The 15,189-nt window shown below is 44.7% G+C and overlaps 1 protein-coding gene across 1 annotated transcript; it reads right to left on the reverse strand.

Moving 5' to 3' along the window:
• Window positions 1-5,097: 5,097 nt before the first annotated feature.
• Window positions 5,098-6,916, reverse strand: LOC124655847 (F-box/FBD/LRR-repeat protein At3g26920-like). The gene is made up of 3 exons (XM_047194681.1): window positions 5,963-6,916; window positions 5,726-5,860; window positions 5,098-5,623 (listed from the first exon to the last, which is right to left on the reverse strand). Exons 1-3 carry the CDS (start codon window positions 6,914-6,916, stop codon window positions 5,219-5,221), a joined length of 1,494 nt encoding a protein of 497 aa, XP_047050637.1. The 3' UTR covers window positions 5,098-5,218.
• Between the last annotated feature and the right edge of the window lie 8,273 nt (window positions 6,917-15,189).

A 15,189-nucleotide genomic window follows, 5' to 3' on the forward strand; every position in this document is an offset into this window, starting at 1 on the left:
ACTTTGTTCATGCATGAGTTCATCAGCATGAGTAAATTTTACCTCATTTTTTGTTTCTTTTTTCTAGCCTTTATTTTTCTTTGTATATATCCATGCAGGTCGATACCAGAGAATTATACATAGGAATTTACGCGGACATAGAGTAATTTTTTGGAACTTTTCATGAGTATTTATTTTCCAAAGATCATGCACTCGATCTGGATTCTCGGCGGATCAGGAATTCAGGATCATCTCCCTCTTTGTGGAGCAAAGGCAAGGGTACCACAAGATAGTGCATGTGCGTGTGCAAGTACAAGATCATCGATGAGCCCACGCTGATATTGATACACTGGAAAGAACCTCCCATGTCATGCATCCAGTGCATGCACTCAAGATCATTGATGTACACATAGCTGGCTGTCCCGTGGAATAGTGGATGCATTGCAATGCAACCCTCTGGTCTTCTTCGTTCCCATATGCAAGTTCTACTCATACCAGCTAGATTAATTGACCAACAACTTTCTCATTCCAAATAGCTTGCATTGATTTGGTGGTAATAGACTAATAGCCTAACATGTAAATAGTATTGTGACGTTGCCATTCCTTTTCGTTGCAAAACACACATGTACTTACTGAGTCAAACAATCTAGAGCTAGCTTAGCCATGCCTGGATGCATGTGGTTAGGTGAAGATGAACTAGCTTAGCTAGCTAAATGTCCCTACTAAAACAGAGATAGCTATCTACATGTCTATCATTTGTTTGTCCCTCTTGAAATCTAGCAGCACAAAGCAAATTAGGTTTTAGCATAACATAGGTTGTTGCCAATTTTTCTGGAAGACATAGGTTGTTGTCATGGATACAGCACCTTACGGAACAAATATTGTGCTGAATCTGTTTCAAAAAAACATATTATACCGATTTTATTTTTACGGCCATATTTAGCTCTAGAAACCTGAAGGAAATAACTTTTAGAGTGAATTTCACTTTTTACCTTATAGTTGTCCATTTGTGGCACATATTACCCTCTTTAGTGCAACTTCTACCAAAAAATGCTATCTAGGAGACTTTAAATACATATTATTTCAGTTTAGTATTTTGCTTGTTTTTCATAGATAGGACTGGCATGTTAGTTGATGTGGCACGACAAAATGTGCAAAGATCGGAGGGTGTCATCGACGATTATGTCCAGATTTAGCATATCTATTTATTCCATTCCTCGCCGTCGCTATGAAATTTTTGAACCTCAATCATCCTCCCATACCCTTCCCCAAACACACATTAGAGAACGAGGGTCCAAACCTTCTAAAATACATAATTTAGACAAATTTCAACTCAATGGGGGTAATAAGTGCCATAAATGTATAACTAGAGGTAAAAAGTAGAACTCACTCTTTTCTATATATATAATTTCCTAGTCTATTCCATTAGATAGGTTTTTTGGTTGAATTGGCTAGATCATGCAATTCTACATGGTATAAGACCTACAGAGTCACGGATTCAAATTCTGGCCAACATAGTATTAAAAAAACAAATATTTGCAGCCTCGTTAAAAAGATCTAGCGATCCATATCCAAGGTCTGTGCTCTAAAAGAAAGGCCACCGAATTAGACGTGAGGGGAGGTGGTGAATGTAATTTCCTAGTCTACTATATCATATCGGTCTTTTTGATGAACTGTGTGGAGCATGCAATTGTACACGTAGCATGCCATGAGTTTGTTACGTATGAAGTGAAATGAAATTTAAATCTGGACCCTGCCATTTGGTACATACCATGAGGTCAAGATAAAATGTACTCGCCACAAAATAGATACATTGTGGAGAACCAGAACCTAATACACCTAACTTAATTGTTGATAGATATAAAGAATATTATGTTTGGTCAAAAGAAACATAATATAAGTATTACCTGCCATGAATGTTATGATAGTTTCGTAAAAACAAAACTAACATATTTATATAAAATTTGGAGCTTGTTGCATTTCGCAGCCATGTCTATGTCTACAACATCATTTGTTTTATTATTTAGGAAATAGATAATAATAAAATTACTAAAGCTTGAATACACCAAAGTGTTCGAGAAAAAGGTTGAAAACCCAAGGTTTTGGCTGATTTCCGTTGACTGAAATTAGATTTCAATTGAATGAAATTTTGACATCCCAGTTAAAAGAACAAATAAATAAATTTAGTGACACCGAAAATAACTAGCGCATTAAATCAATGAAACACACAGTCTCAATCAACCAAAGTAAAAAAAAACAATGAAAAGTAAAATGCAAGGTAGGGAATACAAAAACCACTAACAAAAAATTATTTGCATATTACAAAAAAAAACAAGCTCTGCATGTTCCAAATGTGCAACTAGTTGTTTAAAAAATATCGAAACATGTTGTAGTTGTGTAACAAATTTCTTTGCATACGCTTTGCATGTATAAAGTGAATTCGACCAATTTTTCAAAAAAAAATATACAATTAAAAGACAAAGCAATATAGTTGAACATTAAAGCTGCAATGGTTTCACATGTTTTTTAAATGTACAATTGGTTTAGATTAATTGTGCAGCTGTAAAGAAAAAAGAACCGATTTTTCCACACACAAAACAGTTAACCGCATAGAAAAAACAAGACCCCTAGTCGACTTGTCACGAGGAAAAACAAGTCGATTGGTTAGAAGTGAAAGCGTAAAACAAAATCAGTTGTACCATTTATCTCAATTTTCTTGTAATTATTCGATTCTTTATAGTACGTAGACACACTACTATATATGCCAATTAGGCATCTCTTTTGAAGAAAAGGCAGGGAAGAAACCCATATATTTATCTCGACCATGTGTACGTTCACCTATAATTAGGCCTGCAACATGACACCAATATATATACAAATCGTGGCTTTACAATGGTGGCAAGCATGCACGCATATGCATGCTCTCTTCATAATTATCGGCACCTCACCATGTGATGTGAGCAACCAAAAAAGAAAGGGAGATCGACGTGTGGACATGCGTTGATCTCCCTTTTCCTCCCAAACGTTACTCCATCTCATGTATCTCGCTTAATCAATCAATGGAGCTTTAGCTTAGAATACATGTACATAGCAGCTTCTGTGATCTCCTTCGTGATCTTCTTTTCGGATGTGCACATGAAAGGTGTCCATCATCGATCACTGGCTGCCTATGGATGATCTTTGTGCCTTTCGAACTTTCGTCAGGACAAACACGGTGAACATTATGGCTCGTTTAGAACACATGAACTTCTGTTTCCACTGTTAGCCTCAAAATGGAGATTAATCTCTATGTTCCCAATTCACATGCTATTAGGTCATGTTTCACTTAGCATTATGTCAAGTTGGTATTGATAACAAATAAAATTAACTGTTTATTTATAGATAGAAAACATCTATCCTTTTCTTTTATATGTTTTTAGGGAAGCAAATTGCTAGTGATCGATAAGGGTAGCAAGCCCTAATGATGGCGCACAAGCCGGCCGGAAACACCAGTTCCCCCTGCTTTCCAGGAAAGGACGGCCCACCCACTGACAAGAGCCTACTTGTGATGGGCCCACTGTCTGCGAGCCAGACACCAGCGGGGCCCGAACGTTTTTCTTTTTGGCAAATGGCTGACAGGAAAAGAAATTATAAAAGAAACTCATTTACATTGTTATTATTCTGACAAGATCATAGTACATGCAACACCAAATGCAGTTTCTGAGATTCTGGCTAGTGCAAATGTCATGCTTGCTCCCCTGAAAACCATTGCCTGTGCTTGTACTTTTGCAAGCATCTGCCCACGTTGCAAGGTGTGCAACTTGTATAGCATCTAATTAATGGCACTCATGAGCCTTGATTAATAGTGTGGTTTATTATAAACCTTTAACGTACGAGACCCCTTTTTTTGTAGATGACATTATCATGTTGAAGAAAATTCAGTTAAAAGCAAGAAGATCTGAAGATGGGGAGAGAAACAACATCCTGGTTTCTGCAACTCCAAATCGAAATGTCGGCTTAGACCACAAAAGGGTGCAGACTTTCGGGCCACCAGGTCCCTGTCAACAGCACACTAAAAAAGAGGGTGGAAGTGTTGGACTGTCAGATCATATGATTCTCCTCATACTATGCCTGTCAACAAATTCCTCATAACGTGTGCAAATGCATGACGTGGAAAATCACTAAAAGAGCACGAACATGTCGTGATAATAAGCTCGATTTTAGTAACTCAGTTCTGAAAACTCGGGCCGTGTTTGGAACACAGGACCTTTTTTGTTCTACTGGATCAAAAACCGAAAGTCAACCCCAGTATTCAACCAGTAATTGACGATGAAGATGACAAGCCATGATAGCTAAGGAAGAAAAAGCACGAGGAACCTGTGCACAAGTGATTGTATGAAACACAATCCATTTCTGCCAGACAATGGTTCATGTTGACGGCCAATCAGTAAGGGGTTTGGTCCCGTTCGGCGCCGGCACCCCACCTGGTGCTCCTCTGCTCCATGGCTCACACGTTCCCAGGTTTGTCTCTTTGGGCTAGGGAGCAAGGACCTCCCTCTCATGTGCACCTCAGCTGTTGCAATTCACTTGTGCCACTGTAGGTGTATTTCCTTCCAGAGCACATGCTCAATGCAGCAGCTTCCATCAGGATTGCAGTTTAGGGTTCAATCATTGAGCATTGTCATTAACCAATGTCTCTTGCATTCCAGAGACAGATTTCCCTTCCAGAAGAAATTAAGACAGACACAAGATACACCACTGGCGATCAATTTACAATGTTCCAACCTCGGCATTTACACCATCAGCACGCAACAAAATTGAAAAACAAATTATGCAGTGCAGGGATTCTGACAGCGAATGAAAGAGGACAAGGAGCCTGCTTGGTCAGCAGATCGGTTGGGCGGCAGCCAGTGCCGGTGCTTGATCAAAGCAGTTCAACATCAGAACCATCTATGCCAGAGACACAAAATAATCCCTTGCTTAATGAGGTCCCAGCAGGCTGCAAATAGTCGACGCAAACTGGAGACACCACACAGCATTCCCAACGCGCAACTAACCACATCCCACACAAAGCATGCCACCGGGCAAGGGAGAAAACAAATGACAGATAAGACTTGGCACGACAGTAATACCTTGATCTGAAAAGGGGTTTCAAATAAGTGCACATCAGCACAGGTTGGTTTCAACAGAACTAACATCATGAATAGCATGTTTAACTTCCATAAGGTTCCAAGGTAATACTACAAACTTAACCAAGCTACTAATAGGTACCACAAAGCACAAAGCTGGTATCTGCTTTCAAAGGATGACTCCTTTCAAAGGGATCAGCTAGATCCAAATCATGGACACTAGAATCCAGCATTTTGTAGTAAGACCAAGACCAATACGATGTGAAACAAAGCCGTGCACCTCTCGAGGCCCTGCTATCCACCTGAAGCATCTCACGTTGTTGTGCAAAAAAAGCCTCATTGTAATCTTTGTCAAGAACCTCAAAGGTCATTAACTCTAGCACTCTAGCATTTAGTAGAAAGAATGTGGCAAAGTCAACATGTGACTTGATGCCCCGATAATACCGCCAAACAACTGTCTTCAGACAGATGTCGAGAGATCTTATAAGATTCTGGTGTTTACGACGCCACAAGTTGGGTTTCCCTGGTCCACTCGACTAAAAATGAACATAGACAAATAAAAACCAATTATTTCAAAGCAGTAAATCAATGAAAAGAGCACCGAATACTATGAACCAACATCACAGATGAATAGTCACCTGAATGTACAGCTTTTCCAAGCACGGAAAGCATCTCATCAAGTCAATAACAGCATCCAGACTAAGAGCATCCATTTCAACAGCTAAGATCTTGACAGTGCATACCGTTGTTGTAAAGCTATCAACTTTGAATCCCTTCATGAAGCATGAAAGATAACATTAGGCCATATATAAGTGCTGGTACTATGTAATCCATCAGCGCAAAGAAATGCAGCTAAGTGGAAAGGGCACAGCTACCTGAATAACTGTGCTGTCAAACACGAGCCTGGAACTAGAACCAGAAGAAAGGTAGCCTAATGTCTCCATTTTAGGCGCAGAGATTACCGATATAGTCAGGAAACCACAGAAACCAAGTTGGAGCAAACATTTTAGAGAAGGGGCATTCTCAATAACAAGTTCCCTAAATTTGTTATAACCTCTCACACCTATGCTTCGAAGGCTACTGGAATTGATTCGGACACAAGTGAAGCCAGTGCTATTGTGAATCATCAAGCACTCCATAGTGGGGCAAGCAGCAATGAGGGCGTGCAGCGAGGATTCGGAGATGCTGACCATTTTAAGCGCGAGCTTCTGAAGCTTGGGGAAGTGAAGCGCTTGGACGGTGCTGTCAGCAAGGTGGCACTGTCCGATGGTGGCAACACGGAGGGTGTCAGAAAAGCAGAAGGCAGCCGCCGGCAGTGGCTGCGGCGTTGCCGGTGGAAATGGTAAGTTATACGTGTAGCTGCACAGCTCAAGCTCCTGGAGGTTGTCGAGGGCAGGGGACCGGAGCCAGGCGTCGGCTCGGTCGCCGTGGAGATGGTACACGGGCGCGCAGAAGCGGCGGCCGGGACCCTGGTGGACGGCGAGGATGCGCGATATGATGGCGTCGAGGGCATCCTTGTGGAATAGGTACGGAGTGCAGTGGAGGTTGAGAGGGGCGGAGCGCCAGAGGCGGCGCCACCGGGAGGCGAGGACCTGGGTGCGCGCGCCTTCCTTGGTGGGGAGGAGGGAGATGATTTCCCCGAGGACGGCGTCGGGGAGGTCGCTGATTCGGTCGCTGCCGCCTCCTTCCGCTCCGGGCAGCGGCGGCGGCGGCGGCTCCTGGTCCTGGTCCCCCGCCGTAGGTCCTTCTGGAGCCGCCCCCGCCTCGAGCGAACCCAGTCCCGCGAACTTCCTCTTCCTAGAGCACGGGCCGCTGGCCTCGATCTCCATCGTCGGCGGCCACGAGGAAGAGGCTAGGGTCTGTCTGGGGCGGCGCCGCCGGAGCGGGCGACGAGTTGGTGTTGCGGCGGTTTGGAGAGAGGTACAGGGTGAAATGAAATGGAGGCCCAGCACGGCCCAGTACTAGAGCCCGGTCCAGTGGCTGCTAGTCTAGAGCTATGGATTTTGTCCATTTTACTGAAAGAAAAAAAATCAAACTTTAAAGGAGAAACTAACTACTCCCTCCGGCGAAACGTTTTCTTGACCTAGAAGTCAGGCGATCGGCGATCGTCTGGCGGCTAGGGTTTCCTGCCTCCTCGTCGGCTTTCGTCGGCGCGGAGTCCTCTCTTTCCAGTTGATCTGGGTGGTTCTCTCCCGTTATTGGTGATCGAGTATGTCGTCGTCTCAAGGAAGTGCTACGATCCCGTCTGGCGGTTCTGGTTCGAAGCAACATGGCAACCTGATGATCTGCTGATGCGGCTCGGGATAGAAGAGGATGAGATAGATGATCTCGTCTTCAAGGATGAGGAGGACGTGCCCAAACAAGGTATGAAGTGGACTGCTCTGGCTAGGGTTCATACTGCAAACAGTTTTAATTCCCAAACCTTCGAACAACATATGCGTGTGGCATTGAGTCCGACTCAGGAAATTATTTTCACACCACTAGAAGATAAGCTTTTCTCTGTGCAATGTTCTTGCCTTGGGGATTGGATTAAGGATGAACAAGGGGGGCCTTGGTTATTCCGACAGAATGCTGTATCGATTGAACCATATGATGAGTTGGCTCCAACTGATTCAGTCGACCTGAATTTCATCAATGTCCGGGTTCGCATTCATAAACTTCCAATAGGTTATAGAAAGGAGTCTTTGGTCAGGAATTTGGTTGAGAAGAAGGTCGGTAAGTGCCTATCTGTTGAACTACATGTGCAAGGGATGGGTAATTTCGTTCACGTCAGAGTCAGAGTTCGACTGGATGTCAGAATGCCTTTGGCTAGAGTGGTTACTGTATCTCGAGACAAGCAGCGAGAATTCTATGCGCTGAAATTATTCGTAATGATCTGCTAGCGGTGGCTGTGTGGTATATATGGTGGGAACGCAGGCAAGTTCCTCATGGCGAAACTGTTCAGTCTCCTCCTTGATCAGCACAGGCAATCGCTGTTTTAACTCTCAATTATTGCAGGGCAAAGAAGAAGAAAGATGGGGTTGATAGGACCGGCTGGGTGAAACCAAGAGAGGACTATGTCAAGCTGAAGGTGGACGCGGGTTTTGTGTGAACTCGGGATCAGGAAGTACATGTGCTATTATTAGGGATGATCATGGAAGGTTTATCGCTGCGAGTTGCTGTGGAATTCCTCATGTCTCTGACCCGTCCACGGCGGAAACCGGGCTCTTCGGGATGGTCTTATCTTGGCAGGTCAAGTAGGATGCAACCGTATTGAGGTGAATTCTGATTGTATGGATGTTATTGAGGTGATGACTCATGGTGGGAATTCTCTAGGTCCAGCGGCAGCTATCTATGAAGATTGTACTCTCCTCTGTCGTAGTTTTACTCAGGTTATCTTTAGTCACACCCCTAGAGAGGCAAATTTGGCAGCACATATGTTTGCTAGAAATAGTGTTGGCGACGTGTCAACTGTGTGGCACGAAGACCCCCCTGATTTTATTGTAAGTGTGCTGACAAACGATGTAACGATACTATAAGCGGCAAGTTAAGTGTGCTGACAAACGATGTAACGATACTATAAGCGGCAAGTTTCTTTCGCACTCTTTTCCTTACCAGGGTACCAAGCGGATTGGAAGGTTTTTAATGAGGCGGCTTGTTTGCTTTTTTAATGAAGTGGTTTGGATTTAAAAAAAACTAACTACTCCCTCCATTTCTAAAATAAATGCTCAACTTTATCTAGATACGAAGGTATACAGTAATATTTTAGTTATAGATACATGTGTATCTAAAAACAGTGGATCAGCTCTTGCTGAGACGAAGGGAGTTAAAAAAAAGACCTATATTGCACGTTTGCTACATAGTAGAACTTGGAAAAGAGGAGTGCAATACTCTAAAATTTCAAAAAATGAATTACTTTTACATTGCGCATTGGTGAATAATTTTTAAGAAAATACCAATATATGTGGCCTATACAAAAATGTCACTTCAAGTAATACTTTAATGATTCTTCACAAAAAAAGTAATACTTTAATGATTAGAATTCTACTTTTCAAATAAATACAGATTCTTACTTTTTTGTACACCACATACGGCTTGCTTTAAAATTTGTGCACAGTAAAAGTATCAAGACAATATTTACATGCGTGAATTATTTCAAAATTTGAAATAGAATTTTTATTTTGGAAAAACTAGGTCTACCCGGTCCCGTGTCCACCAAATCCAGATCGAGCGCAACACCCTATTCTACGCACCTATTTCATATACATGAAGAAATGGCTGAGAATTTATGAGAATATAACGTGAGAAAAAATTAAAAAGAGATGAGCTCCGAGCCGAGACCCGAGAGGCGGCGGATTAGGGTTATACTATTTCTCAACGAATATTCGGATTGGCGTATTAGGGTTACAGTACACTTCTTGGAGCATCTCTAACGGGCCGAGCCAAATCAAACCAAAATGTGTTCATTTTGGTGGCAAGTCGGACAACCCAGAGGCCCATGTCCGGGCTAGCTCAACTAATATCCGATTTAGTATTTATGGGTGGAGTATTAGGCAGCCTTGACGCAAGGTCGTCGCACATCTCCCACACTATGGGAATTGGGGCAGTACCGTCCATGAAGCCTTGCACCTCCACCACCGCAGCGCCTCGTGGATGTGGTCGCAAAGCCGCATCACTCCGATACACCCCGCTCGACATAGTACCATGACCTTCCACCTCGATCCTAGCAAGGAGTGCCCACCACAGTCGTCGCCAGCTCTAGGCGACATCCATGCTACATCAGCCCCAACCCTGCTGGCCCGGATCAGGCCCGGATAGGCCTAGATCGGGCCCACACCAACTCCTCCCGCTCCCTCCATGCCAGCGCCGCCGGGAACCACCACGGGCGCACTGAGCGCGGAAGCGACGAACCTCTGCTCGCCAAGGACTCCTCCCTGGCAGAGACACTCCGCGCCGCCGGACTTGCTGACGCATCTCGTTGCTCCCCTCCGCTGGCTACCTCGCCGAGATCTGCCACTCCTCAAGGCACCCGCAATGCGCCAGCACGGACAACCGAAACACGCGTCGCCGACCGCCTGACCTCCCAGCGCCGCCCAGAAGATGTCACACCTCCGCGCGTAGGGGGGGCGTCGAGGCGCGCCCACCCTCACCCGCCGCCTTCGGTGGCCGGGCATGGCCGGCGCTGGTAACAGCCGAGGGGACGAGCTCGGGCCGAGCCTTTCTAGGGTTGAGTCGCCCGCGCGAGGCGACCCAGGGGGAAGGCAGCCACAAAGGATTATGAAACCTCAATTTATTTTCATTGTCAGATCGTATGATTCTTGAGAGAAGATTGGGAGGAGCAAACCTATTTTGTCAACAAATTGCTCATAACGTGCAGAAATGTATGCTCTTGGACAACCGTTGAAAAGAGCATAAACAAGGTATGGCATACTCGATTAGTGTATGTTCGTCGCGGTTATTGTGAATTTTCCCCTTCCAAAGCAGAAACCTCATGCCAAAAAACGTCCCCGAAGACCCTGTACAATGGTCCATGGCCGACGGCCAGTCAGTTAGGGTATCTCAACGGGGGCGACACAAATCGGATGTAAAAATGACCACGTGTCTCCGTTTTGCGTCGGCTCGTAGACACGAAAATAGTTATTTTTGACTACGCGTCTATCTGCGTCGGGTGCCCCCAGCCGATACATATTATTTTTTAACATTTTTTCATTCATCAATTGAAAACCATAATTTACATATAAAATAAATGAAAAATAGAAAGAAACAAATGCTAAAATGAAAACGGCTAGGCCCCTAGCCTACTTGTCGCCCCTCAGAGCGGTTGATGACCCGGCCCCGTCGTTGCATCCCTCCCTCCTCCGCTTCTCCACCGCCGCCCGCCACTGCATCCGATGCGCGGTCGCCAGAGCTCGGCGGGCTGCCGCGTCCTCCAGTAGCCGTTGCCACAACGTCGTGTTGGCGGTCATCCTTGGCCTTTTTTAGCGTCTCGAAGGACACAACTAAGGCTCGCTGCTCTGCTACTTTCTTCTGCGGGTCAGACCCAATCTAGTCATCATCGCCGTCATCGTCCGACTCCTCCTCTACGGCCGCCGCCTCCCAGCGGGGTTGCTACTCCGCGACGAATGCTACGTGGGCCGCCCGCTCCTCCTCCGCCTCTTGCTTCGCGTCAGCCATGAACTTCGCGTTTATCGCCGCGTCGATAACGTCGTCCACGCTATCTTCATTCTCACCGTCGAATTTGTTGGTGCTGTCGGTCGGAGGAGGTGCAGGCGGAGTAGCTTGGCCACCGCCGGCGCTGCTCATCATGGCAAAGGTGGTGGCAGAGGAGAGGTGCGAGGCGGCACTACAGTGGAGATTTTGCAGCTGCTAGGGTTGAGGTAGGGATGAGGCAGCCGAGGGCACGCCCCTTTTTATTTACGCAGGAGGAAGCCGAGGGGCACGACACGCTTGGCAACGACATTAATTTCATTGGCAGAGGTGGGCGAAGGTCGCTCGGCAGGCGAGGCATCGTCATTAACGTGGCGCAGAGTGCCGAAATGATGCCTCGTCGCCACTACTGGTGCGCCTGAGAAGATGCATTGACCTAGGTCGGTCCTTGGGAGAAGCGAGCAGTCACGCGACCGTGTCTGCCCAGACGCATGGAGGCGTATATTTGGGCCGCGTTTGCATCTCGACAGACACCCCGATCAATATGCGTCAAATAGCTTGGCCTGGTTACAGACGCATTTTTCGACCGCGTGCTCGCAAACGGACGCTTCGCGCCAGGCGGTTAGAGATGCCCTTAGAGCATCTCCACCGGGGCACCCCATAGCGGCCCCGATAGCTTTTTGGCGGCCGGCGGCCAAAATGGGCTCACACCGGCGCCCCAAAAAGCGTCGGCTAGTTTTCGAGCCCAATAGAAGCGTAGGCAACTGATGTCTACGGGTGCTTCTATTCTTGTAGACAGTGTTGGGCCTCCAAGAGCAGAGGTTTGTAGAACAGCAGCAACTTTTCCCTTAAGTGGATCACCCAAGGTTTATCGAACTCAGGGAGGAAGAGGTCAAAGATATCCCTCTCAAGCAACCCTGCGATCACAATGCAAGAAGTCTCTTGTGTCCCCAACACACCTAATACACTTGTCAGATGTATAGGTGCACTAGTTCGGCGAAGAGATAGTAAAACACAGGTGGTATAGATGATGGTAATATTGCAGAAAGTAAAGATACAGTAAAACAGTAAACAAGCGGCGCCAGAAAATAACTTGCTAGCGTGGGAAGCAATTCTTTATGGTGGAAACAAGGCCTAGGGATCATACTTTCACTAGTGGACACTCTCAACATTGATCACATAATAAATAAGTTCTCTTCCTTGTGCTACATATACTCTTGTTGGATGATGAACACCACTAATTGTGTAGGATTACACGAACCCTCAATGCCGGAGTTAACAAGCTCCACAACATTCGATATTCATGTTTAAGTAACCTTAGAGTATAATAAATCTTTGCAAAATAGACCAAGTACTAACATAGCATGCACACTGTCACCATCACACTACGAAGGAGGCATAGATCACATCAATACTATCATAGCGATAATCAACTCCATAACCTACAAGAGATTATGATCATAGCCTACGACAAGAACTACACGATGCACACACTGTCACCATTACACCATGCAGGAGGAATAGACTACTTTAATAACATCACATGAGTAGCACATAGATAAATAGTGATACAAAACACATTGCAATCATAAAGGGATATAAATAAGCACTTCACTATGCCATTCATAACAGTGAATAAGTATTCTGTGAAATATAGCCTAAGAGACCCACACGGTGCACACACCGTCACCTTTACACACGTGGGACAAGGAGTTTCCGGAGATCACATAAGTAAAACCCACTTGACTAGCATAATGACATCTAGATTACAAGCATCATCATATGAATCTCAATCATGTAAGGCAGCTCATGAGATTATTGTATTGAAGTACATAGGAGAGAGATGAACCACATAGCTACCGGTACAGCCCCGAGCCTCGATGGAGAACTACTCCCTCCTCATGGGAGCAGCAGCGGTGATGAAGATGGCGGTGGTGTCGATGGAGGAGCCTTCCGGGGGCACTTCCCCGTCCCGGCGGCGTGCCGGAACAGAGACTCATGTCCCCCAGATTTTGGCTTCGCGATGGCGGCGGCTCTGGAACTTTTCTCGTACCGTGGCTTCTTCCTCTCGGGGTTTTAGGTCAGGGAGCTTATATAGGCGAAGAGGCGGAGTCAGAAGGGCTAAGGGGGGCCCACACAACAGGCCGGCGCGCCCCCCCTCAGGCCGCGCCGCCTTAGTGTGTGGGGCCCTGTGGCCCCCCTCTGGTCCCTCTCGGGTGTTCTGGAAGCTTCCGGTGAAAGTAGGGTACCGGGCGTTGATTTCGTCCGATTCCGAGAATATTTCCTTACTAGGATTTCTGAAACCAAAAACAGCAGAAAACAGGAACTGACACTTCGGCATCTCGTCAATAGGTTAGTTCCGGAAAATGCATCAAAACGATATAAAGTGTGAACAAAACATGTAGGTATTGTGATAAAACAAGCATGGAACATCAGAAATTATAGATACGTTGGAGACGTATCAACATCCCCAAGCTTAGTTCCTACTCGTCCTCGAGTAGGTAAACGATAACAAGAATAATTTCTGAAGTGATATGCTACCATCATAATCTTGATCAACATTATTGTAAAGCATATGACATGAATGGAGTGATTCAAAGCAATATCTATAGTTTGCTAACAAATAGATAACATATAGCAAAACTTTTCATGAATAGTACTTTCAAGACAAGCATAAAAAAGTCTTGCATAAGAGTTAACTCATAAAGCAATAAATTCAAAGTAAAGGCATCGAAGCAACACAAAGGAAGATATAAGTTTCAGCGGTTGCTTTCAACTTTCAACATGCATATCTCATGGATAATTGTCAACATAGAGTAATATGATGAATGCAAATAAGCAAGTATGTAAGAATCAATGCACAGTTGACACAAGTGTTTGCTTCTAAGATGGAAGGAAATAGGTAAACTGACTCAACATAAAGTAAAAGATAGGCCCTTCGCGAGGGAAGCAGGGATTAAATCATGTGCTAGAGCTTTTCAAGTTTTGAAATCATATAGAGAGCATAAAAGTAAAATTTTGAGAGGTGTTTGTTGTTCTCAACGAATGGTAATGGGTACTCTAACTACCTTATCAACCAGACTTTCAAGAGCGGCTCCCATGAAGGACGTTATCTCTACCAAGCAAGGTAGATCATCCCTCTTCTCTTTTGTTTACACATGTACTTTAGTTTTATTTATTAGATGACACTCCCCCAACCTTTTGCTTACACAAGCCATGGCTAACCGAATCCTCGGGTGCCTTCCAACATTCACATACCATGGAGGAGTGTCTATTTGCAAATTTAAGTTGCTTACTGATAGATCGGAGCAAAACATGTGAAGAGAATTATTAATGCAAGTTAATTAATTGGGGCTGGGAACCCCATTGCCAGCTCTTTTTGCAAAATTATTGGATAAGCGGATGAAGCCACTAGTCCATTGTGAAAGTCTGTCAAAAAGTAAATGACAAGATCGAAAGATAAAACACCACATACTTCCTCATGAGTTATAAAACATTGACACAAATAAGAGATAATAGCTTTTGAATTGTTTAAAGGTAGCACATGAAGTATTTACTAGAAATGGCAGGAAATACCACATAGTAGGTAGATATGGTGGACACAAATGGCATAGGTTTTGGCTCAAGGTTTTGGATGCACGAGAAGTATTCCCTCTCAGTACAAGGCTTAGGCTAGCAAGGTTGTTTGAAGCAAACACAAGTATAAACGGTACAACAAAACTTACATAAGAACATATTGCAAGCATTATAAGACTCTACACTGTCTTCCTTGTTGCTCAAACACTTTTACCAGAAAATATCTAGACCTTAGAGAGACCAATCATGCAAACCAAATTTCACAAGCTCTACAGTAGTTCTCCACTACTAGATTTAAACTACATGATGCAAGAGCTTAAACATGATTTATAAGAGCTCAAAACAATTGCCAAGTATCAAGTTATTCAAGACCATATGAAGCATTTTCTTATTCCAACCA

This window comes from Lolium rigidum, chromosome 5, assembly GCF_022539505.1.
Source record: "Lolium rigidum isolate FL_2022 chromosome 5, APGP_CSIRO_Lrig_0.1, whole genome shotgun sequence".
In the NCBI taxonomy this organism is placed as follows: domain Eukaryota; kingdom Viridiplantae; phylum Streptophyta; class Magnoliopsida; order Poales; family Poaceae; genus Lolium; species Lolium rigidum.

What these genes read in the sequence shown, in the direction of transcription:
- LOC124655847 (XM_047194681.1), bottom strand. Translation starts at nt 6,916, where the DNA reads ATGGAGATCGAGGCCAGCGGCCCGTGCTCTAGGAAGAGGAAGTTCGCG. An exon ending in TTGACAGCACAGTTATTCAG is followed by an intron (nt 5,861 to 5,962) that starts GTAGCTGTGCCC and finishes TGCTTCATGAAG; the next exon opens with GGATTCAAAGTTGATAGCTT. An exon ending in TGGAAAAGCTGTACATTCAG is followed by an intron (nt 5,624 to 5,725) that starts GTGACTATTCAT and finishes GTTCATTTTTAG; the next exon opens with TCGAGTGGACCAGGGAAACC.